Source organism: Bubalus kerabau, chromosome 23, assembly GCF_029407905.1.
Source record: "Bubalus kerabau isolate K-KA32 ecotype Philippines breed swamp buffalo chromosome 23, PCC_UOA_SB_1v2, whole genome shotgun sequence".
Lineage (NCBI taxonomy): Eukaryota > Metazoa > Chordata > Mammalia > Artiodactyla > Bovidae > Bubalus > Bubalus kerabau.
Window position 1 is genome coordinate 2,822,363 of NC_073646.1, and position 25,953 is coordinate 2,848,315.

The following is a 25,953-nucleotide window of genomic DNA, read 5'->3' on the forward strand; positions in this document are numbered from 1 at the left end:
CAATGGGAGCTGAAGGACTCCACTGTTTAAGCTTTGCTATGCTATGCTATGCTAAGTCACTTCAGTTGTGTCCGACTCTGTGTGACCCCAGAGATGGCAGCAAACCAGGCTCCTCCATCCATGGGATTTTCCAGGCAAGTGTACTGGAGTGGGGTGCCATTGCCTTCTCCGGTTTAACCTTTAGGATCACTCAGAATTCTACCAGGTGCATGCCCTGTTTTTTTTTGTTGTTTTTTTTTAATCTAGTTAATAAAAAATTCTCATTAGTATTTCCAGAGACATTTGAGAAAATATTACCACTCCAAAGTGAAACCAGACCCCCATAAAAAAGGAAACAGTGGAAGAAACAGAGGACTTGGAAATTAAAAATGATTATCAAAATAACATTCATGGAAATAATAGGATGGACATGTGTGAAGTTCTGTTGGTGATGGGGAAGGTAAAGTCAAGAGAAGCCTCTAAGACTGTAAAGCCAAGAGACCGAGAAATGGATGAAGGAATATGTATGAAGGATGAGGGGATAGACATGAAGGGCATGTCTGGAAGTCCCAGCTCATCTATTCAGATTTCTGGAAGAAAGAAAGGTGACAAATGACAGGAGGAAAACAGCAATAGAGAAAAGCTTTCTGAACACTGGCATCTCCAGCCCGGGCAGATGCGCTCATCACAAGCAAGGGAACAAGAAAGAGCAAAGGTGGGCCTGTGTTAGTGACATTTCTGAACCCAGGGATCAAGGAACAGAAGTCTCACAGGTTTCTGGTCACCTCCGAGGAATCAGACGTAAAGTTACCCTTGGCAGCATGGCGTGCTCAGTGGTGTGGTGACACCTTCAGCCTTCTGAGATAGAATTATTCTCAAGGAGGATCCTGAATCGCCAGTCAGATGTGAGGGCAGGTGACTTTTAAAACTTCATTCTCTCATCAGAGAAGCTATACTTCTTGATGATTTCGTTTCCACTTTTGGTTTTTATAACCATGAAGAGAAGCTGGAAATGCAGTGATAATTTTCTCATTAACGTGAACAAGAATTGTGTTTTATCTACTTCAGTCCCAAGTGCAGCTTTGTTGTTGTTCAGTCACTAAGTTGTGTCCGACTCTTTGTGACCCCATGGACTGCAGCACACCAGGCCTCCCTGTCCTTCACCATCTCCTGGAGTTTGCTCAAACTCATGTCCATCAAGTTGGTGATGCTATCCAACCGTCTCATTCTCTGTTGACCCTTCTCTTGCCCTCAATCTTTCCCAGCATCAGTGTCTTTTCCAATGAGTCAGCCTAGAAGAACTCAAATACGCAAGAGCTTTGAGACCCCACAGAGGTTTAGCTGTTATCATCAACTATGCATTCCCACTGCCCAGGATGGTTCTGGGTGTATTATATAGGATGTGCACATTCGTTGGCAGGATGAAGGGGTGAGTGAGTGACATTTGCCAGCCGAGGAGATGGAAGTCCGTATCTTTTGGGGTAGAAGAGGGTAGTTGGGCAGCATTTAACACCCCTATCCTCACTCCCCTGCCAACTACTCACTAACTGGATTTTTCTCTTTGTAGTTCTAGGCTACCCTTCAGTACCTGTGTTTGAAAAGTACATAATTCAAGATCCTAAAGCTTTTTATGTATTGACTGGGATTGTTTTTGATCATAACTTCAATGACAACACGGAACCCTTGCCACTTGAGGTAAGAGCATCTCTTCCGTCACAGTCTTATGATGCCCGCCATCAACATGAGTTCAGTAAGCAATCCTGTTACCAAGCTGTGCCTCATCAGCTTTGTCGGCTGGTGGCTGTCTTATATCCAGAGGAGATCAGACAATACTTCTGATTTCATATCTTAAATCCTGTTTTCTTATTCTTCAAAAGAGAAGGCATTTTGGAGCAAGCTTGTGTCCTGAGGGTACAGGATGGCATATTTTCAGCCACTGGCCTACAGAAGCTCCCAGAAGGGAGCCTCAGTGCCCAATCCCATAGATTGGAGTCCCAGTTCTGTACTTCCTCCTGTGTAACCTTGGGATAGTCACTGTCATTCTTGGGCCTTAGTTTCTCTATCAGTGTAATGGAATTAATAGTAGTTCCTAACTCATAGAACCAGTGTGAGGATTAAATGAGTTTTATGCCTATAAAGTGCTTAGAATGGGGCCTGGAGCAGAGGCATTTTCCAGAAGGAATAGTAATTGTCATTATTACTAATCCCATGGACTTCAGATATGGTGGATCTGTTCATTTAAGGAAAAGGCAGTGTTTTAAATATCAGAATATTTGATTTCTGCTTTAGGATGGGAAAACCACTGATGTATAGCTTTTGTGCTCTGCTGTGGCAAATAGATGGGGAAACAGTGGAAACAGTGGCTGACTTTATTTTTCTGGGCTCCAAAATCACTGCAGATGGTGATTGCAGCCATGAAATTAAAAGATGCTTACTCCTTAGAAAGAAAGCTATGACCAACCTAGACAGCATATTGAAAAGCAGAGACATTACTTTGTCAACAAAGGTCCATCTAGTCAAGGCTATGGTTTTTCCAGTGGTCATGTATGGATGTGAGTTGGACTATAAAGAAAGCTGAGCACCGAAGAATTGATCTTTTGAACTATGGTGTTGGAGAAGACTCTTGAGAGTCCCTTGGACTGCAAGGAGATCCAACCAGTCCATTCTAAAGGAGATCAGTCCTGGGTGTTCTTTGGAAGGACTGATGCTAAAGCTGAAACTCCAATACTTTGGCCACCTCATGCAAAGAGCTGACTTATTTGAAAAGACTCTGATGCTGGGAGGGATTGAGGGCAGGAGGAAAAGGGGACGACAGAGAATGAGATGGTTGGAGGGCATCACCGACTCAATGGACATGGGTTTGAGTGAACTTCGGGAGTTGATGATGGACAGGGAGGCCTGGCGTGCTGCACTTCATGGGGTTGCAAAGAGTTGGACACGACTGAGCGACTGAACTGGAGCTGGTACAGTCTATCTAACAATCAGTTGTTAGAACTAGTGCGGGATGTTGGACACTTACAAATGCCAGGCCCATCCCAGGGACCGTCTTACTTGATCCCACAGCACCTTGGAGGTAGGTACTGTTAACATCATTCCTGTTTTACTGATGAGGAAGCCTAGGCAAGGTGAGGTAACTTGCCCAGATTGCCGAGGCTGCTCATTAGGAGACGGGGGTTTGGATCCCGGTGGTCTGGCTCCAGAGCCTGCACTCAGAGCCTTTTCACTGCTTTCCTGACAGGAGTCGTGACCCCTCTTGTTTCTTAGGCTGGTCACAGAAGGATGCAGGGAAGACACGTCCGCGTGTGCCCCCAGAGGATGTCTGCCCGCGCGGGTGCCCTTCCTCCTCTCACAGCTACTGTCAGGCACAGCCCTGCTGTGTCCTGTTCCATTTCTGAGTTCCTCGATCTCATGACTGCATTTGTTTTCTCTCTGTTCTTCATAGGTTAAGTACTACTTGCGCTTCAGTTTCTTTCAGAGGAATTATTTATCCTTGAGGTTAATCCTCCAACAAGATGACATGCAAGGCTGGCTCACATCCTTTCTTTATCCTCCTAACCTAAGCCAAGAGCCCCGAGACTATGGAGTTTCTGAAGGGGGAGCTCCAGGTGAGGAAGCCTCTGTGCATCGTCATGAGCTGGTTTCATCCAGTCTTTTTTTTTTTTTTTTTAAACTTTACATAATTGTATTAGTTTTGCCAAATATCAAAATGAATCCGCCACAGGTATACATGTGTTCCCCACCCTAAACCCTCCTCCCTCCTCCCTCCCCATACCATCCCTCTGGGTCGTCCCAGTGCACTAGCCCCAAGCATCCAGTATCGTGCATCGAACCTGGACTGGCAACTCGTTTCATACATGATATTTTACATGTTTCAATGCCATTCTCCCAAATCTTCCCACCCTCTCCCTCTCCCACAGAATCCATAAGACTGTTCTATACATCAGTGTCTCTTTTGCTGTCTCGTACACAGGGTTATTGTTACCATCTTTCTAAATTCCATATATATGTGTTAGTATACTGTATTGGTGTTTTTCTTTCTGGCTTACTTCACTCTGTATAATAGGCTCCAGTTTCATCCACCTCATTAGAACTGATTCAAATGTATTCTTTTTAATGGCTGAGTAATACTCCATTGTGTATATGTACCACAGCTTTCTTATCCATTCATCTGCTGATGGACATCTAGGTTGTTTCCATGTCCTGGCTATTATAAACAGTGCTGCAATGAACATTGGGGTACACGTGTCTCTTTCCCTTCTGGTTTCCTCAGTGTGTATGCCCAGAAGTGCGATTGCTGGATCATAAGGTGGTTCTATTTCCAGTTCTTTAAGAAATCTCCACACTGTTTTCCATAGTGGCTGTACTAGTTTGCATTCCCACCAACAGTGTAAGAGGGTTCCCTTTTCTCCACACCCTCTCCAGCATTTATTACTTGTAGAGTTTTGGATCGCAGCCATTCTGACTGGTGTGAAATGGTACCTCATAGTGATTTTGATTTGCATTTCTCTGATAATGAGTGATGTTGAGCATCTTTTCATGTGTTTGTTAGCCATCTGTATGTCTTCTTTGGAGAAATGTCTATTTAGTTCTTTGGCCCATTTTTTGATTGGGTCATTTATTTTTCTGGAGTTGAGCTGTAGGAGTTGCTTGTGTATTTTTGAGATTAGTTGTTTGTCAGTTGCTTCATTTGCTGTTATTTTCTCCCATTCTGAAGGCTGTCTTTTCACCTTGCTAATAGTTTCCTTTGATGTGCAGAAGCTTTTAAGGTTAATTAGGTCCCATTTGTTTACTTTTGCTTTTATTTCCAATATTCTGGGAGGTGGGTCATAGAGGATCCTGCTGTGATGTATGTCAGAGAGTGTTTTGCCCATGTTCTCCTCTAGGAGTGACGCCATTTGTGTTGTTTTTGTGTCTGAACACTCGCTAAACTAACATTTCAGAAGAGGTTGAAGCAGTGCATTTAGAAATGTGGCATTCAGGGAACTACCCTGGTGGTCCAGTGGCTAAGACTCTGTGTTCCTAATGTGGGGGGCCTGGGTTCGATCCCTGCTCAGGGAGCTAGATCCCACATGCCACAGCTAAAAGATCCTATGTGCCATGATTAAGACCCAGTGCAGCCAAATAAATTAACATTAAAAAAAAAAGAATGTGGCGTTTAGTAAAATGCTTACATTCTAGAGTAAGTTAGTCCAGCAGTTTAGCCGCTAATTGTTTTGTAATGATACTGAATTGTTCAAGAGAAGAATGGAAGCATTTTACAAGAATGAGCGCTTTCTCTATGTTCCCGCTTATAACAGTGTGTACTTGCCATTAGCTCCCTGCACTGAGGGAAGACAGTGGGGCGGCGCGGAGACTCGCGCATCCTGCTTCCTCCACGGTAAGCAGTGGCCTCCTGACTGGAGGCGCATGAACCAGGCCTCTCTGGGACTTGCGCCCTCCAAACCCCTGTCGTGTTTTGGTCTCGGTCTTCATGAGGGGTTTAGGGTGACCGTCCTCTCTGGGCCCTCGAGGATGAACTGCTCTTAGAAAACTAAGTCGCCAGTCTGCAGCACCTTGTAGAGTGGCCACACTATTGACCTGAAGCTTTGGGCTTGCAAGCCCCCCAAATGGGAATCCAAGTCCCAGGGTTTATAGTGTCATGTAATTCTAGAAAGGGTGTCAGCAGTTCTGTGGCAGTTCTCCTGCTTGCAATCATGGATATGTAACAGTTCCCAGACTTTTATCGTTAACAATTTGTTCCTGCCTTTTTTATCCTGACACATCTGGAGGCCTCCCTAGGTCTCGGCCACCAGAAGACCTCAGTCCTCTCTACCCTAATGCTGGCATACCCTGCTTGGCTCTGCCGGTATGGAGGGCTGGCGACCCTTGCTTGGATGTGGGCCATTATTTCTGAGAAAACTCCAGAACCAGGGATCTTTGCCTTTCAATCTATTTATTGTTCCCAAAAGCTGACCTTGGCACACCAGCTATGCTGTATTGAAACAAGGGTTGCTTATGGTGAAGACTGGTTTTGAGGTTTGGCAGCAAAATTCAGTGACCATAACCCTTGGACTACAGCAGGGACAGTTCAGGGACATGTCACAGCAGTTGAGAGGGGCTGCGTCTTCCAAGTTCTTTGAATTTGACTCTTCCTGTGTGGTGCTGAGCACAACTGCAGAGTGGGCACCCTCCCCAGAGCCTGAGGACTCAGGGGAGGAGATGCCCCCCTGCCCCAAGGATGGTTGTGTTGGGTATCCCTCATTTGTCTGCCCAGAACTCCCATTTACCCTATTTCTGATAAAAGACACCATCCCTCAGCCACACGAGTCCCACTGTGACTTTTACTTCTATATCGTAGCACCTTGGCTATAGCAGTGCCTTTTCTATTCCTGACTGTATGAATGGCTAGCCATCACCCATCTGAATTATCAGTTGTTTTGCATCTTTGTCCTTAATCTCTTGTGCTTGTATCCACTGTTTTTTCGTATAGGATACTACCAAGAAGGCTTTCTGGCCATACAGCATGCGACAGATAGAGCCATCATGTGGCACCACGCTCCCACTGAGACGACCGGGCTGTTTCAGAGCCTCAGTGTGCTTCTGAAGAGATTCCCACATGGTGCATATGTGCGGGACATCTTCTTCCTGGTCCTTCAGAATGAGTTCCCTGTTTTCCTTATGCTCAGCTTCATCTGCATTGAGCTCATCACCATCAATTCCATCGTACTGGAGAAGGAGAGAAAGCTGAAGGTAATCCTGTCATAACAGACAGGTGGCCAGGAATGTGTGGGAACTGCTAATAAATGATGGCCAGGGTAGGAGGGCAGCCAGGGCAGGTGAGAGGTGGCTTTAGGTGTGAGAGCAGCCTTCGAGGTGAGCTGGAACTTGGATGTTCTTTCACCATTTTAACCGGCTTGCAGCTTAGCTCATGTTATTAGATGAACTCTTACTTTCAGAAGGGGACTGTCTGTCTGAACCTGTCCAAGGTTTCTGACTTGCCAGCACACTGCCTCACACACAACAGGTGTGCGAAAATGTTTGTGAACTGACTAACTGACAAATGAGAGGAATAATCATCCAAAATTAACTCAGTCTAATTTTGTGGCAAGGTAGACAGGGAGCGTTCTCTAGAAGCCACAACTTAAGATAGGGTAGATCTTTCTGCCCTCCTCTGTTCCTTACATAACCTCTCTTGTTACTTCTCTCCTCACTTTTTGCTCTTTAAGAAAATCTTCTCAGCCTCTCCGCTTTCTTCTCTTTTTGTTGATTCTTATGTACTAAAATAGGTGGCCAGTGGCTCTGTGAGCCACGCTTGGCCTCACCAGTGATGTCTGGTTTGCTCTGCCTTCTCATGTGATCAGTCTGCTGTGGGAGGCTGTGGGCAGGGGGGCGTTTCCTGCTTAATCAGACGTGGCGGAAGGTAGGGATCTTAACCCACTGTGATGGGTGCTGCTGAGACAGGGCCTGATGGCAGGCCTCTCCACTTGGCTCTGCATGGAGTGAAAAGCTCCACAGAAGCCAGAAGCTTCTGGTGTGCTGTTGGAAACCCTTTTTCATTGCCAGCTCAGGGAGGGAGTTTTCTCTTTCCTATTTGTTAAGTCATTTCGGCAACAGATTGGTGGAGGGAAGAGGGTGGGCATCGAATATTTTCACCCAGATCATTGACTTGGTTGTGTGTTTCCTATTTCACACTTGAGTTTGCTCTCTAGACAAGAATAAAGAACACTTTTGAAAAGCTTAAAAGTAAACACCAAATAGTATTGAAAAGTAGGACATTTAATTCTTAAAACCCTGGAAAAAATAAAAAGAAAGAAAATATAGTCCATATACCAAAAAATAGAAAACAAAGGAAATTACACACATATACAAAAGCACATACAACAGAAGATGTAATATTAAATAAGAAATCAGAAGGCCTTCTTTGGTGTCTGAGTGGTACAAAATCCACCTGCCAATGCAGGAGACACAGGTTCCATCCCTGGGCCTGGAAGATCCCACATGCTGTGGAGCAGCTAAGCCTGTGGGCCACAACTACTGAACGCATGTGCTCTGGGGCCCGCAAGCTGCAGTTACTGAGCCTGTGTGTCGCAGCTAGTGAAGCCTGTGGTCCCTGGAGCCCATGCTCCACAGCAAGAGAAGCCACCACAATGAGAAGCCCGTGGACCACAGTGAGGAGTAGCCCTAGCTCGCCACAGCTAGCGAAAAGCCTGCACCCCATTGAAGACCCAGCACAATCACATGAGCTCCAGTGCTCCAGTGAGCAGCACACACTTCAGAAGAGTTCATGTTCTGACATCGCAGTACTGGCACACATTACACGTTTATGTGCTTTAAGTGAAGATGAAGTTTTAAATCATGTGTATGTCTTTGACTGTGTGGATCACAATAAACTGTGGAAAATTCTGAAAGAGATGGGAATACCAGACCACCTGATCTGCCTCTTGAGAAATTTGTATGCAGGTCAGGAAGCAACAGTTAGAAGTGGACATGGAACAACAGACTGGTTCCAAATAGGAAAAGGAGTTTGTCAAGGCTGTATATTGTCACCCTGCTTATTTAACTTATATGCAGAGTACATCATGAGAAACGCTGGATTGGAAGAAACACAAGCTGGAATCAAGATTGCTGGGAGAAATATCAATGACCTCAGATATGCAGATGACACCACCCTTATGGCAGAAAGTGAAGAGGAACTCAAAAGCCTCTTGATGAAAGTGAAAGAGGAGAGTGAAAAAGTTGGCTTAAAGCTCAACATTCAGAAAACAAAGATCATGGCATCCGGTCCCACCACTTCATGGGAAATAGGTGGGGAAACAGTGTCAGACTTTATTTTTCTGGGCTCCAAAATCACTGCAGATGGTGACTGCAGCCATGAAATTAAAAGACGCTTACTCCTTGGAAGGAAAGTTATGACCAACCTAGATAACATATTCAAAAGCAGAGACATTACTTTGCCAACAAAGGTTCGTCTAGTCAAGGCTATGGTTTCTCCAGTGGTCATGTATGGATGTGAGAGTTGGACTGTGAAGAAGGCTGAGCGCCAAAGAATTGATGCTTTTGAACTGTGGTTTTGGAGAAGACTCTTGAGAGTCCCTTGGGCTGCAAGGAGATCCAACCAGTCCATTCTGAAGGAGATCAGCCCTGGGATTTCTTTGGAAGGAATGATGCTAAAGCTGAAACTCCAGTACTTTGGCCACCTCATGCAAAGAGTTGACTCATTGGAAAAGACTCTGATGCTGGGAGGGATTGAGGGCAGGAGGAGAAGGGGACGGCAGAGGATGAGATGGCTGGATGGCATCACTGACTCGATGGATGTGAGTCTGAGTGAACTCTGGGAGTTGGTGATGGACAGGGAGGCCTGGCGTGCTGCGATTCATGGGGTCGCAAAGAGTTGGACACGACTGAGTGACTGATCTGATCTGATCTGATGTCATTTTTGTGATTCCCTGCTTTAACCAACTCGTTTTTGATTCATTGACCCACTACCACTTCTGATCTTTGTAAAAGATAAAAACTATTTCCGTACTTAGGGCATGGAGTATACAGGGTTATTACCACATATTTATCTCCAGTACAAGACTGTGAACTTTTGGAATGCGGTCGCTCTGCCTGTGGTATTTTTTCTGCATGGTACCCAGCATAGAGCTTTGCTTTTATTCACTTGCCAAACATTTTTTTCACCTGTGTTTGCTAGACGTATGCATATGAGTTACAGATACAAACGACACTGTCCTTTTCCTTGGGTGATTCATGGTAGTAAGGTCACATGTTACAAAGGAGCCCCCAGTGCTTGGGTAATGGGATGTGTGGATGTGATGGCTGTATGGGGCAGGGGTGGAGCTGAGCAGAGAAGGCTTCACAGAGCAGGTAACACTTGAACTAGGTTTTGAAAATCAAGCAAGATTTCAGTAGGTAAAGAGAGAATGAGAGAAGAAAGAGTCAGAGCAACATGTGTGAGAGGCAAAGCAAACAAAAAAGACACAGAGGTTGAGATGTGTTTAGTGAACTATAGGAAGATTTTCTGTGACCAGACCACAGGATGCCGAGGAGTTTAGATTCTATCCTCAGGGCCATAGGAGCCATTCACAGATAGTCAGTGTTCAATAAATGAATGAACCAGCAGTTTACTAACCATAGCAAAAGAAGAATACTTTTAACCCAAGATCTGTCTCTACCAGAGAAACTCCACTGTCTGGTTTGTTGATCTCTTTGCAACTCAGTCCCCATCACATCCATGATCTGCCTCTTCCCGGGACACACGTGGGACCCTTTATCCCAGACTGCTCAGGTTTCAGTAACAGACAGCTAAACCAGACCAGTTCAGACTGAGCCTGAAGACCCTGTAACGTCTGGTTCTTTCGCTTTTTCCAGGAGTATATGTGCATGATGGGGCTGCACAGCTGGCAACACTGGGTGGCTTGGTTCATCGTGTTCTTCATTTCTGCCTCCATTGTTGTTTCTTTCATGACCATTCTCTTCTGTATAGAGGTACATGTCTCTTGTCTTTCAGGATGTGCTAAGCTCTGAAGATAATGGGGGAAAAGTATGGTGTGGTGTGGCTGGTGGTGGTGAGATTCAAGAGATGGTGAAAACACAGTAATTGATGAACATTTTAAAAACCTCAGGTTGACATGTGGTGGTATTTGCTAAGCCTTTGGCAGAGGAAGCATTGAAATTTATGATCTGGGAGAGCTTTGCCCTCCCTCCACTTCTCCAGTCTTCAAGTAGTGGGCCTGAGTGTGATTAGTTCATTAGGAAAGTTGAGTTATAAACTTTAAAACATTGCAAATTTTGTGCTCTGTAAATAATTGAAAACAGCTATTGTAAAAGTTAAGAACATTATTTTTATGCCCAGGTATCTTGTTAATTTTTCCTTTTATGCTGTCAATGGAATTTTGTGTTCCAATTCACTAACTTGTGTTTAATAACTAAATTATAATATGGATACATGAAAATTTGCCTGCTAAATTACCAAAATTGGGGCATTTTGAATGTAGAAAGGCAGGAAAACTCAGACTATATAGCAAAATATATAAACAAAGAAAATTGCCTGAAAACAATAAAAAGAGGAGACATAAGATATCGAAAGGAATACTAAAATTATTTGTAGTAGTTATAATGGTAAATAGGATAAACTCTCTTATTAAAGCAAAAAGAACATTGACATTGGGCCAGAAATTGAATTCAAGCTTATGCTTTCCTTAAAAAAGGCATATACACAGAGCATGACTTGTAAATGGTAATGGAAGCTGGATTAAAGGTCTGCTTAAAAACCTATGTATATATTGTTTTGTTTAAGATAATCCTGGTTTTTTTAAATGTACACATTGTTTTAAGGGTCTTTTACGCCTTTTCTTCATTCTTTCCATGTAAGAATTACGTGCACCTGTGATTGTTTTGTAGTTTGACGAGTCAGCAGTGTTTGGAAACAGTGACCCTAGTTTGATATTTGTGTTTCTAATGTGTTTTGCAATTGCCACAATTTTCTTTGCATTCATGATCAGCACTTTCTTCCAAAAAGGTGAGTCCTGATACAATTTTCTGTCAGGGAGTGTGTTTATAACTTCTTTTCTTGGTAGCATTGCTATTTCCATTACCTATGGCATTAATTATTATTCCTTCAGAGTCAATTTTTCACTTGTATGGTTACTTTAACAATGGAATAATTCCATTCACCATTAAAGACATGTGAAATTATCTCCATATATGTACGCTTTTATGCTTTTCTGGGCTTCTAAATGTTACTTCAAAATAGATGGAAATGATAAGTCACAGTTTGGAAGGAAAGAAGGGGTAAGACATCCAGGGCAGGTAATTTTCCAGGTCCTGATTGTGAAGTTGTGGCATAACAATACTAAGACGCCATAATAAAAGAGGAACTCCTGGGAATTTGGTTCTGTCAGGAGGGGTGTTAACTCTAAAATGATAGGTAGAATAGATGAATCATGAAAGGCAAAAATAAGAACTGATGCCAAAGAGTGCAGGAGAATTGAGTTATGGGTCAACCTAGAGAGGTGCAGATAGAAACACTAATGGAGTACAGGCCTGGCAGCTGGCGACACAAAAAAAAGAGGTTTTAAGAGAACTTGGGGAATTCCCTGGTGGCGCAGTGGATAAAAATCCTCCTGTCAATGCAGTGGACATGGGTTCAATCTCTGGTTCAGATCTTCCTGGACCTTCCAGTTTCCTAGGAAGATCCACCATGCCATGGGACAGCTGAGCCTGTGCACCACGACTACTGAAGCTCACCTTAGAGCCTGTGCTCTGCAACTAGAGAAGCCCCCACAGCAAGAAGTCTGTGCTCTGCAGCTGGAGAGTAGCCCTGGCTCCCCACAACTAGAGAAAAGCCTGCTCACTGCAATGAAGACCCAGTGCAGCCAAAAATAAATAAAAGTTTTTAAAAAATTACCATATGATCCAGCAGTCCCACTCCTGGTCATATACCTGTAAAAGAGAAAAACTGTAATTCAAAAAGATACTTGCACCCCAATGTTCATAGCAACATTATTTGCAATGGTCAAGACATGAAAGCAACATTAGTGTCTGTCAGCAGATGAATGAATAAATAAGATGTGGTGTATAGAGATGGAATATTAGCCATAAAAAAGGATGAAATAATGCCATTTGTAGCAACATGAATAGACCTAGAGATTATCATACTAAGTGAAGTAAGTCAGACAGAGCAAGGCAAATATCATATGATATTACTTACATGTGGAATCTGAAAAAAATTCCAATGAACTTATTTACAAAACAGAAACAGACTCACAGACATAGAAAACAAACTTGTTAGCAAAGGGAAAAGGGAGAGAATAAATTAGGAGTATGGGACTAACAGATGCACACTACTATATATCAAGTAGATCAACAACTAGATTTACTTGTTACATATCAGAAGCTCTTGTTCTGGCCTCAGAGCACTGCATTTGCATCTCAGTGTTTATCCTGACTTTGAGCAGCTCCAAAGATTCCATATCCATTTCTCTGGAAAATGATAGCACTTATAACATATTAGCAATTATTATCAGCCTTTACAAAAGAAGCAAATTCAGAGAAGCTAGAGGAGACCCAGAGTTAGCCATCATTCATGTGTTCGGGTTCAGTCAAAGGCTGCCTGATGCCTTAACGGTGGTTCTTTATGTTATGTATGCAATCCTTACATTTTCGATCCTTGTTCTCTTAATTTCCTGGAATGCAAATGTTTGCCTTTATTTTATATTCCTTTCCCAGACTTCCATTTGGTAGGTTTATCTCCAAATCTGAAACCACTGTGCTTCAGTTCAGTTCAGTTCAGTCGCTCAGTCGTGTCTGACTCTTTGCGACCCCATGAATCGCAGCACGCCAGGCCTCCCTGTCCATCACCAACTCCTGGAGTTCACCCAAACTCATGTCCATCGAGTCGGTGATGCCATCCAGCCATCTCATCCTCTGCCGTCCCCTTCTCCTCCTGCCCCCAATCCCTCCCAGCATCAGAGTCTTTTCCAATGAGTCAACTCTTTGCATGAGGTGGCCAAAGTACTGGAGTTTCAGCTTCAGCATCATTCCCTCCAAAGAAATCCCAGGGCTGATCTCCTCTACAATGGACTGGCTGGATCTCCTTGCAGACCAAGGGACTCTCAAGAGTCTTCTCCAACACCACAGTTCAATAGCATCAATTCTTCGGCACTCAGCTTTCTTCACAGTCCAACTCTCACATCCATACATGACCACAGGAAAAACCATAGCCTTGACCAGACGGACCTTTGTTGGCAAAGTAATGTCTCTGCTTTTGAATATGCTATCTAGGTTGGTCATAACTTTCCTTCCAAGGAGTAAGTGTCTTTTAGTTTCATGGCTGCAATCACCATCTGCAGTGATCTTGGAGCCCAGAAATATAAAGTCTGACACTGTTTCCACTGTTTCCCCATCTATTTCCCATGAAGTGATGGGACCAGATGCCATGATCTTCATTTTCTGAATGTTGAGCTTTAAGCCAACTTTTTCACTCTCCTCTTTCACTTTCATCAAGAGGCTTTTTAGTTCCTCTTCACTTTCTGCCATAAGGGTGGTGTCATCTGCATATCTGAAGTTATTGATATTTCTCCCAGCAATCTTGATTCCAGCTTGTGTTTCTTCCAGTCCAGCGTTTCTCATGATGTACTCTGCATATAAGTTAAATAAGCAGGGTGACAATATACAGCCTTGACGTACTCCTTTTCCTATTTGGAACCAGCCTATTGTTCCATGTCCAGTTCTAACTGTTGCTTCCTGCCTGCATATAGGTTTCTCAAGAGGCAGATCAGGTGGTCTGGTATTCCCATCTCTTGAAGAATTTTCCATAGTTTATTGTGATCCACACACTCAAAGGCGTTGGCATAGTCAATAAAGCAGAAATAGATGTTTTTCTGGAACTCTCTTGCTTTTTCCATGATCCAGCGGATGTTGGCAATTTGATCTCTGGTTCCTCTGCCTTTTCTAAAACCAGCTTGAACATCAGGCAGTTCACGGTTCACGTATTGCTGAAGCCTGGCTTGGAGAATTTTGAGCATTACTTTACTAGCATGTGAGATGAGTGCAATTGTGTGGTAGTTTGAGCATTCTTTGGCATTGCCTTTCTTTGGGGTTGGAATAAAAACTGACCTTTTCCAGTCCTGTGGCCACTGCTGAGTTTTCCAAATTTGCTGGCATATTGAGTGCAGCACTTTCACAGCATCATCTTTCAGGATTTGAAATAGCTCAACTGGAATTCCATCACCTCCACTAGCTGTGTTCATAGTGATGCTTTCTAAGGCCCACTTGACTTCACATTCCAGGATGTCTGGCTCTAGGTGAGTGATCACACCATCGTGATTATCTGGGTCGTGAACATCTTTTTTGTACAGTTCTTCTGTGTATTCTTGCCACCTCTTCTTAATATCTTCAGCTTCTGTTAGGTCTATACCATTTCTGTCCTTTATCGAGCCCATCTTTGCATGAAATGTTCCCTTGGTATCTCTTAATTTCCTTGAAGAGATCTCTAGTCTTTCCCATTCTGTTGTTTTCCCCTATTTCTTTGTGTTGATCGCCGAGGAAGGCTTTCTTATCTCTTCTTGCTATTCTTTGGAACTCTGCATTCAAATGCTTATATCTTTCCTTTTCTCCTTTGCTTTTCCCTTCTCTTCTTTTCACAGCTATTTGTAAGGCCTCCCCAGACAGCAAATTTGCTTTTTTGCATTTCTTTTCCATGGAGATGGTCTTGATCCCTGTCTCCTGTACACTGTCATGAACCTCATTCCATAGTTCATCAGGCACTCTATCAGATACAGTCCCTTAAATCTATTTCTCACTTCCACTGTATAATCATAAGGGATTTGATTTAGGTCATACCTGAATGGTCTAGTGGTTTTCCCTACTTTCTTCAATTTAAGTCTGAATTTGGTAATAGGGAGTTCATGATCTGAGCCACAGTCAGCTCCTGGTCTTGTTTTTGTTGACGGTATAGAGTTTCTCCATCTTTGGCTGCAAAGAATATAATCAATCTAATTTCGGTGTTGACCATCTGCTGATGTCCATGTGCAGAGTCTTCTCTTGTGTTGTTGGAAGAGGGTGTTTGCTATGACCAGTGCATTTTCTTGGCAAAACTCTATTAGTCTTTGCCCTGCTTCATTCCGTATTCCAAGGCCAAATTTGCCTGTTACTCCAGGTGTTTCTTGCCTTCCTACTTTTGCATTCCAGTCCCCTATAATGAAAAGGACATTTTTTTGGGGTGTTAGTTCTAAAAGGTCTTGTAGGTCTTCATAGAACCGTTCAACTTCAGCTTCTTCAGCGTTACTGGTTGGGGCATAGACTTGGATTACTGTGATATTGAATGGTTTGCTTTGGAAACGAACAGAGATCATTCTGTTGTTTTTGAGATCGCATCCAAGTACTGCATTTCGGACTCTTTTGTTGACCATGATGGCTACTCCATTTCTTCTGAGGGATTCCTGTCCGCAGTAGTAGATATAATTGGTCATCTAAGTTAAATTCACCCATTCCAGTCCATTTTAGTTCGCTGATTCCTAGGATGTCGATGTTCACTCTTGCCATCTCTTGTTTGACCACTTCCAATTTGCCTTCATTCATGGACCTGACATTCCTAACCCTAACCCTAACCCTAACCTGGAAAGGTTCCTATGCAATATTGCTCTTTACAGCATCAGACCTTGCTTCTATCACCAGTCACATCCACAACTGGGTATTGTTTTTGCTTTGGCTCCATCCCTTCATTCTTTCTGGAGTTATTTCTCCACTGATCTCTGGTAGCATATTGGGCACCTACTGACCTGGGAAGTTTCTCTTTCAGTATCCTATCATTTTGCCTTTTCATACTGTTCATGGGGTTCTCAAGGCAAGAATACTGAAGTGGTTTGCCATTCCCTTCTCCAGTGGACCACATTCTGTCAGATCTCTCCACCATGACCCGCCCGTCTTGGGTGGCCCCACAGGGCATGGCTTAGTTTCATTGAGTTAGACAAGGCTGTGGTCCTAGTGTGATTAGATTGACTAGTTTTCTGTGAGTATGGTTTCAGTGTGTCTGCTCTCTGATGCCCTCTTGCAACACCCACCATCTTACTTGGGTTGCTCTTACCTTGGGCGTGGGGTATCTCTTCACGGCTGCTCCAGCAAAGCGCAGCCGCTGCTCCTTACCTTGGAGGAGGGGTATCTCCTCACCGCCGCCCTTCCTGACCTTCAACGTGGGATAGCTCCTCTAGGCCCTCCTGTGCCCACGAAGCCACTGCTTCTTAGACGTGGGGTTGGTCCTCCCGGCCTCCGCCCCTGGCCTTGTTCTCGGGGTATCTCCTCTCGATGCTGTTTAATCTACCACTCATCTTTGGGCTTCCCTGATAGCTCAGTTGGTAAAGAATCTGCCTACAATGCAGGAGACCCCAGTTTGATTCCCAGGCCAGGAAGATCCCCTGGAGAAGTGATAGGCTACCCATTCCAATATTCTTGGGCTTCCCTTGTGGCTCAGCTGGTAAAGAATCCACCTGCAATGCGGGAGACCTGGGTTCTATCCCTGGGTTGGGAAGATCCCCTGGAAAAGGGAAGGGCTACCCACTCCAGTATTCTGGCCTGGAGATACACATACATAGTTCATGGGGTTGCAAAGAGTAGGATATGACTGAGTGACTTTCACTTTCATCTTTGAAGAAGACGGTTTTTACTGTTGGAGATGTTATTAATGCACTATTAGAGGAAGCTCTAGGCAGTTAAATGCTTGTGCTTTTTCATAAGATGTATTCATTTTTTTTAAGTGCAACAAATCCTCTTCGTCTTTTGATAGTGAAAGTGCAAGTATAAAAGGTTTCTATCAAAATTTCTGAAAAGACTGCTTGTGCATTATTGATGAAACTCTTTTCATTTCTGCCTTCTGAATCTGCAGCTCATGTTGCCACTGCCTCAGGAGGCATCATCTTCTTCTTCACCTACCTCCCTTATCTCTATGTCACGTTCACATACAGCCAAAGGAGCTCCTTCCAAAAGATTGCCTTTTGCCTCCTCTCCAACGTTGCCATGGCACTGGGAGTCCGATTAATCTCCACATTTGAAGCAAGAGGTGAGCCATACCTTTCTCAAGGTAAACTGCCTTAATGTCTTGCCATTTCCTGACAGGCAAAGTTGACCTTTATTTCCAAGTAAACATGACTGGTTCATTTTATTCAGTGTTCGGAGCATTTATAGTATACTTATATTGATGATAGGTACTGTAAGGAATACTTTGGAAATATGGAATAAAGCTTAGATTGTGCAGATTGCAGTGTAGTTTTGGGGAAAAACTAAAGCATGCTGATGATTTAGGGAATTATATGCCTATATAATTGTATGGATCTAAAGTGCATAGAGTTATGATTAGAAGTTCAAATAACCCCTCAGAACTTCACAGGTGATGTCGTGCTGTTGCAGATACCATATCATATCCTCTTGGGCTCCAGGTGGGTCTTCTTTCACAACAAGCTAGTCTAAGGGACCTTCATCAGATGTGTCCTAGCTCCCTTACAGCTTACATATTTTGGGGTGGAAAGCACAATGCCAAGTTTTAATTTCTCTCATGTTTTTGAAGTTTGAAGAGTTTCCACAACACCTACAGTCATTGCAGAAGATTGCAGCCAACATATCAATCTAAATGTAGGATGCTGTGCCCTGTGGGGTCTCAGGACTTACTGAGTGAAACTGTTTCACATTTCAGTGGTGCTAGGATGATCCACTCTGAGCACTCCAGCAAGTTGCTTCATTGCTCAGTGTTAGTTTTTATCACCAGAGTCCACATCCCAAATGACACAGTTGGTTTTGCAGCAGATAGCAGGGATAGGAGTTGAAGTTGGGTCTAGTTTGCGGGTCTCTTTACTGCCCCTGGGATAGTCTCCAATGGCCAGGTTACAGACATCACCTACCAATGGATTTCTTTGTTAAGCTGGATGGTCTAAATGGGTTGCTGCTGCTGCTAAGTCGCTTAGTCGTGTCTGACTCTATGCGACCCCATAGACGGCAGCCCACAAGGCTCCCCCGTCCCTGGGATTCTCCAGGCAAGAACACTGGAATGGGTTGCCATTTCCTTCTCCAATGCATGAAAGTGAAAAGTGAAAGTGAAGTTGCTCAGTCATGTCCGACTCTTCATGACCCCATGGACTTCAGCCTACCAGGCTCCTCTGTCCATGGGATTTTCCAGGCAAGAGTACTGGAGTGGGTTGCCATTGCCTTCTCTGCTAAATGGGTTAAGGGTACTTAAAATTTAATAAAAGATGTTAAGTTGACCAGAATTTATTGAAGGTGAGTGATTTTCTTTAACAAAGCAATGTTGATCCCATAAATCACAAATACTTACAGGGGAAAGAGTAGATTTTAAATGGTGTATCTGATTCCTTCCACATTAGTGAATGACTGTAGATGCTTAATGGGGTCTATTTGTTAAAGCTGAGGGAATCAGAGTGAGTGGTTGGGCCTATGCTAAATTCGTTCCTGTGCTAAGACTGTCTTGATTATTTATGATCAGTGTTCTTTCCTGAAAGGCATGGGATAGCCCACAAGTGCTGTCTAGCATTACAGCTGAAGGAAATGCAAATGCATATGATCCACAAACAGGATTCTCTAAGAATGTAATTGATGAAATGTTAAAAATCCAAAGATAATATTTCTTAGAGTCCTCATGCTTTCACTGGATTAGGTTTTCCTGGTCATCTGACCTATCTGTTCAAATCAGACGGCAGACCTGATATTGAGTGAATAAATGGAATTCCTCTACATTTTCTCAGTAAGTCTAGTGCAGGGCTTTCAGTTCTAACCTGAAGCAGGAATCACTGTATATTCAGTTCAGCTCAGTTGCTCAGTCGTGTCTGACTCTTTGCGACCCCATGAATTGCAGCACGCCAGGCCTCCCTGTCCATCACCAGCTCTCGGAATTCACTCAAACTCATGTCCATCGAGTTGGTGATGCCATCCAGCCATCTCATCCTCTGTTGTCCCCTTCTCCTCCTGCCCCCAATCCCTCCCAGCATCAGAGTCTTTTCCAATGAGTTAAGACTTAACTCTTTTTACAATGAGTTAAGTCTTCGCGTGAGGTGGCCAAAGTACTGGAGTTTCAGCTTTAGCATCATTCCTTCCAAAGAAATCCCAGGGCTGATCTCCTCTACAATGGACTGGCTGGATCTCCTTGCAGTCCAAGGGACTGTCAAGAGTCTTCTCCAACACCACAGTTCAAAAGCATCAATTCTTCGGCGCTCAGCTTTCTTCACAGTCCAACTCTCACATCCATACATGACCATTGGAAAAACAATAGCCTTGACTAGACGGACCTTTGTTGGCAAAGTAATGTCTCTGCTTTTCAATATGCTATCTAGGTTGGTCATAACTTTCCTTCCAAGGAGTAAGTGTCTTTTAGTTTCATGGCTGCAATCACCATCTGCAGTGATCTTGGAGCCCAGAAATATAAAGTCTGACACTGTTTCCACTGTTTCCCCATCTATTTCCCATGAAGTGATGGGACCAGATGCCATGATCTTCATTTTCTGAATGTTGAGCTTTAAGCCAACTTTTTCACTCTCCTCTTTCACTTTCATCAGGAGGCTCTTTAGTTCTTCTTCACTTTCTGCCATAAGGGTGGTGTCATCTGCATATCTGAGGTCATTGATATTTCTCCCGGAAATCTTGATTCCAGCTTGTGTTTCTTCCAGTCCAGCGTTTCTCATGATGTACTCTGCATATAAGTTAAATAAGCAGGGTGACAATATACAGCCTTGACGTACTCCTTTTCCTATTTGGAACCAGTCTGTTGTTCCATGTCCAGTTTCAACTGTTGCTTCCTGACCTGCATATAGGTTTCTCAAGAGGCAGGTCAGGTGGTCTGGTAGAAGTACCACACAATTGCACTCCTCTCACACGCTAGTAAAGTAATCCTCAATATTCTCCAAGCCAGGCTTCAGCAATACATGAACCATGAACTTCCAGATGTTCAAGCTGGTTTTAGAAAAGGCAGAGGAACCAGAGACCAAATTGCCAACATCTGCTGGATCATCGAAAAAGCAAGAGAGTTCCAGAAAACGTCTATTTCTGCTTTATTGACTATGCCAAAGTCTTTGACTGTGTGGATCACAATAAACTGGAAAATTCTTCAAGAGATGGGAATACCAGACCACCTGATCTGCCTCTTGAGAAACCTATATGCAGGTCAGGAAGCAACAGTTAGAACTGGACATGGAACAACTGTATATTAATACAACATAAATCAGACCTGTGGTTGTATGGCAGAAACATTTTGGCCTCTTTTTTTTTTTTTTTTTTTTTCAGTTCAGTTTAGTTCAGTCGCTCAGTTGTGTCTGACTCTTTGCGACCCCATGAACTGCAGCATGCCAGGCCTCCCTGTCCATCACCAACTCCCGGAATCCACCCAAACCCATGTCCATGGAGTCAGTGATGCCATCCAATCATGTCATCATCTGTCATCCCTTTCTCCTCCTGCCTTCAATCTTTCCCAGTATCAGGGTCTTTTCCAATGCTTTGCATCAGGTGACCAAAGTATTGGAGCTTCAGCTTCACCATCAATCCTTCCAATGAATATTCAGGACTGATTTCCTTTAGGATGGACTGATTTAATCTCCTTGCAGTCCAAGGGACTCTCAAGAGTCTTCTCCAACACCACAGTTCAAAAACATCAATTCTTCAGCTGTCAGCTTTCTTTATAGTTCAACGCTCACATCCATGCATGACTACTAGAAAAACCATAGTTTTGTATTAGTAAACTAATTTACTAGATTAGTTTTAATTTTTAAGGGGCCCAGTAAATAATGCCTTTCCCTCCTCCTTAATTTCTGAACCAATTGAGAAACAAAACAAAGATGTCATTGTGTTAATGTATTACCTCTTTAAAATTTTTTTTGCATATGCAAAGTCTAGTTGAGACATGTGGGATCTAGTTCCCTGACTGGGGATGGAACCCATGCCTCTGCCTGCATTGGGACATGGAGTCTTAACCACTGGACCACCAGGGAAATCCCTGTATATCGTATAAAATAATAATGATGATAATGTCTTTATGGTTTTTTTTTAAGAGATGGAATTAGAATACATAAAAGGATTTTTGAAGAGATAAAGTCAGAAGTCAATGAGGATAAATACTTTCTGGAAGGAGAGTAAAGATGTTGATTAACTTTAGACTTTGCAGCAGAGTAGATCTGGTATTTCATTACTGAGCCCACCAGCAAAAGGCTAGAAACAGTGTAAAAGTTTCAAACTTAATAGAAAATAGAATAATCAAAAGCTTGGTTAAGTCAAGAGGAAGTGGTGTGGGGAGAGGAATTGTGTCACATGGCCTCTTCTACTGCAAGGAGACTGAGAAGTCAGGGAAGAACAGTCAGGATCAAAGAGATGTAGGGGCAGGGGAATTTGCCAAACTCCTTTCAGCAGCACCTCACTCTCAAACATAATTGTATGAATTGTGCGAACAAGTAACATCTTACTCCTACCCAGTCCAAACTCCAGCAGTTTGTTTTTTAATAGAACTCAGTGAGCTGATTCTCAGATTTACATGGGAGTATAAACGACCAAGAAGAGCCAAGAACTCTTGAGGAAGAACAAGAGAGAAAAACGTGCTTTCCCAGATTTTGTGATTTATCATAAAGCAATAGTAATTAAAATTATAGTTGACAAATAGACTAACAGAAAAGAAGAGACAGACAAATGCACTGTTAGGTATCAGAGACAATGCTTCAGAGCAGTAGGGTTTAATAAACAATCCTGGAGCAACTGAAGGACATTATGGAAAAAGTTGAACTTGGACTTTGAATTCACACCATACACAGAAATCATTTCTAATGACAAAAAACTATAGTTTTTTGGATATGATATAAGAGAGTATGTTCATGTTCTTAAAGTAGGAAAGATTTCTTAAACAAGACACAAAAATAGCTGTCAGGAGAAGGCTGATAAATAATGACTTGAAACTGAGGAACACCATAAGGAAAATGAAAAGAGAAGCTACAGAGTAGGAGAAGATACTTGAAACACATTTAACCTGCAAAATGCTTATATTTAAAGGATATTTAAAGAATTCATGAAATCAATTAAAAATTGTACTTTGTAGTATAAAAAAGCAAATAGGCAAAAATAGGTGCTTCACAAAAAGAGCATATTCAAATAGCCAATAGACACAAACATGCTAGAAGGAAATAAAGTGACATGTTTAAGGTGCTGAAGGAAACTACTGTCAACCCAGAATTCTATATCCAGGAGAAAGTGAGGGATGACTTGCAAATAAACACAAGTGACAGAATTGATTGCTAGGAGACATTCCAAGAAATGTTGAGTTCCTTGAGCAAAAACAATATATCAGACAGGAGCTTGCTGCTGCTGCTAAGTTGCTTCATTGGTGTCTGACTCTGTGCGACCCCATAGACGGCAGCCCACCAGTCTCCCCCATCCCTGGGATTCTCAAGGCAAGAACACTGGAGTGGGTTCCATTTCCCTCTCCAATGCATGAAAGTGAAGAGTGAAAGTGAAGTCGCTCAGTCGTCTCAGACTCCCAGCGACCCCATGGACTGCAGCCCACCAGGCGCCTCCATCCATGGGCTTCACCAGGCAAGAGTACTGGAGTGGGGTGCCATTGCCTTGGATCTACACAAAAAAATAAAGAACACTAAAAATGGAAAATAGAATTTATTTTGTCTTTTATGGAGTTTTTTTGGCTCGAAAAGAGAACTGACTGTCTAAAGCAAAAATGGGAGCAGTGTAATTGCTAATAACTTGTGTGACAGTAAAACGTACGGCAACAGTAGCAAAGGGTGGGAGGGAAGTGCTGGAAACTGGAAAATTTTTCTAAGTTCCTCACACTGCACATGAACTATCTTCAAATAATATTGAATATAGACTCTAAAGATGAGTTTACATCCTTTGTGTGTTCTTAGTCACTCAATTATGTCCGACTCTTTGCGACCCCATGGACTGTATTTAGCCTTCCAGGCTTCTCTGTCCATGGACTTCTCCAGCAAGAATACTGGAGTGAGTAGCTATTCCCTTCTCCAAGGGAATCTTCCCAACTCAGGGATTGAACCTGGGTTTCCTGCATTGCAGGTGGATTCCTTACATCTGAGCCATCAGGGAAGTCCCTTTACACCCTGGAACAAAACTGAAAAACAAAATTTAGAGGTATAAATAATAATAGTGGAACTAAAATGGAATCATAAAAATTCCTATTAATGCAAGAAAAAGAGGAAAAAAGAGGAAAAATTTGGACCAAATAGAAAAGAGCTGGCAAAGTGGTAGATTTTAATCCAGACAGTCAATAATCACAGTAAATATGAATACCAAGTAAAAAGAGACTGTTTAGATAAAAATGCAAAACCCAAATAGATGCTGCCTACAAACAAAGATGTCGGTGAAGTTGTAATGGGGGTGTGTATATCTGGAGTTTTGGGGTTGGATTGAGTTAGGTGGTAGCTGCACAAGGGTAATTCCTTTGTAATTGCTTGTTAAACTCCATTTTTTGTACTTGAAATGTATATTCCTGATAAATAAAGTGGCAATCAAATGTGTGCTGAGGTGGGGAAGGAGCCTCAACTCTTCCTTTCCTTGGGACACTGGACTTGACCTGAACAAGGACGCACCTGCCCTTCATGAACTGAGTGCACTGACTGTTTACGGCAGCTGAGGGTTGTGAGACCTGTCTGTAAGCCACAGTGAGAGGCACAGCTCTTGATTGGCACAGAGGCAGACACAAGTCAGGGAATGTCATCTCAGGGAGGGCCTCAGAGGTCTCCTGATATTGGCCCTCACAGCGTGGCCTGTGTACCAGCAGCATCAGAGCCCTGGGAGAACTTGTCAGAAACACAGACTCCAAGACCCACCCAGACATACAGTCAAAACAACATCCCCAGGTGACTAGTCAGCACCGTTCTAGCCCGTCCGTCTGCTCACCAGTCCTTGATTTACCTGCCATGGTGGTGTTAGTTACCACCTCCTCAGTCCTGCTGTATGGCAGCAGGTGCAGGTATATGGGATGCTTTACGTGAGGAGCGCAGTCAAGTTCCGTTCGGATGAGACCATTGGCATCACAAAGGATACCTACCCTTATTCACACCTGGGAATCGGTCCCAGGCCCTTTCTCAGCACCTTCCTTCCTTCATGGAGCATATGTGAACCAAGCACCTGCTGCATGTGAGGCCCTGGGCCAGAAACTGGAGAAACTGAGGTAATCTGACAGTCCCTGGCCCCAAGCTGGGGTGGCAGTAGGTGAGCAGATTTCCAGTGCAGAGTAGAGCCTGCAGTGCTCACAGCTTGCACAGGGGACCCAGATGCACATGGGTTAGGCAGGTAATCCCAGAGGGAGAGGGTGTGTGCTTGCTGGGGAAGGAGATACCTGTGCTGACCTACATAGTAAGAATTAACCCAAGTGGAGCAGGTCAGGAGGAGTAGGAAGGGACCATTCTGGCAATAAGAAAAATGTATTGGGAATTCTCTGGTGGCCTAGTGGATAGGACTCCACACTTTCTCTGCTGAGCCCCAGTTCAATCCCTAGTTAGGCGACTAAGATCCTGCAAGCTGTGTGGTGTGGCCAAAAGGAAAAAAAAAAAAGGAGTTTTATCTCAGAAGAGAAACTAACAGTTAGCTTTTCCTTTCCTGTGCCTTGTTTTTGTCTCTTAATACTCCGGAGACGAATAGTCCGGTCTTCTCATTGGCCTGGTCTCCACTGTTTGATTGGAAAACTCCGGTAACTTTTCTCTGTCTCTGCTGTGGTGACTGTTCTCCCTTTTGACAGGCACAGGCGTCCAGTGGAGGAACATGGGCCATATAGGAGGAGAGTTTAACTTCACTCAGGTGCTGCTGATGCTGCTGCTGGACTCTGTCTTATACGGCTTGGTGGCCTGGTATGTGGAGGCCATCTTCCCAGGAGAGTATGGTACACCCAAGCCCTGGTACTTCTTTCTCACAGTGAGTACTGATGCTGCTGTTTTATAGGTTGACACCAGGATTTTTATAGCTTGTCGTCAATGTTCCTATCCCTCTTGGTGATATTGGTTTCACCTTCAAACTCCAAGAAATCTAACTGAAGTTCTCCAATCTGGATTCACCCCAAACCTGTCAACTTATGCTTGCCAAAGGAGCATGATTAATGAGTCTGTCTCTCTGACTCTTGCCCCACTGCTGATTCCCTGTGCAGAGGCCCCTTAAGAGTGTGGTGGCTGTCTCATGGGCCCCCTTGAGTGGCAGGCCCTACATTTCCCCACAGAATACCACCCCAACGAGCTAGAATCCTCAGGACTCCTTGGCCTCTTTTCTCCTGGACTGGTGGCAAGGCCCTGGTGCTCTTTGAGACCTCTGTGACCCAAGGGCACAGCTTTTGTTGACGACCCCATGAAGTTCTCAGAATCTCTTCTCTTCTATAATGACTGCATTTTTCTTACAAAGTTGAACGCATTATGCCTGATTCGGTCCTCTTGCAGATTCAGTCTGATCCCATCTGAATTGCACAGGTCCTCACTTCAGGCCTTAGCAAAGGCCGCTGTGCTT

General features: G+C 43.6%; 1 protein-coding gene across 1 annotated transcript in view; it reads left to right on the plus strand.

The window, feature by feature from the left end:
* Positions 1-25,953, plus strand: part of LOC129638147 (ATP-binding cassette sub-family A member 17-like) — a 102,340-nt gene that overhangs the window by 11,287 nt on the left and 65,100 nt on the right. Inside the window, exons 4-10 of the mRNA XM_055562715.1 lie at positions 1,547-1,674; positions 3,422-3,584; positions 6,449-6,708; positions 10,330-10,452; positions 11,362-11,479; positions 17,342-17,515; positions 25,202-25,374. Coding sequence (XP_055418690.1) covers positions 1,547-1,674; positions 3,422-3,584; positions 6,449-6,708; positions 10,330-10,452; positions 11,362-11,479; positions 17,342-17,515; positions 25,202-25,374 — 1,139 coding nt within the window. The remainder of the gene's footprint in view (positions 1-1,546; positions 1,675-3,421; positions 3,585-6,448; positions 6,709-10,329; positions 10,453-11,361; positions 11,480-17,341; positions 17,516-25,201; positions 25,375-25,953) is intronic.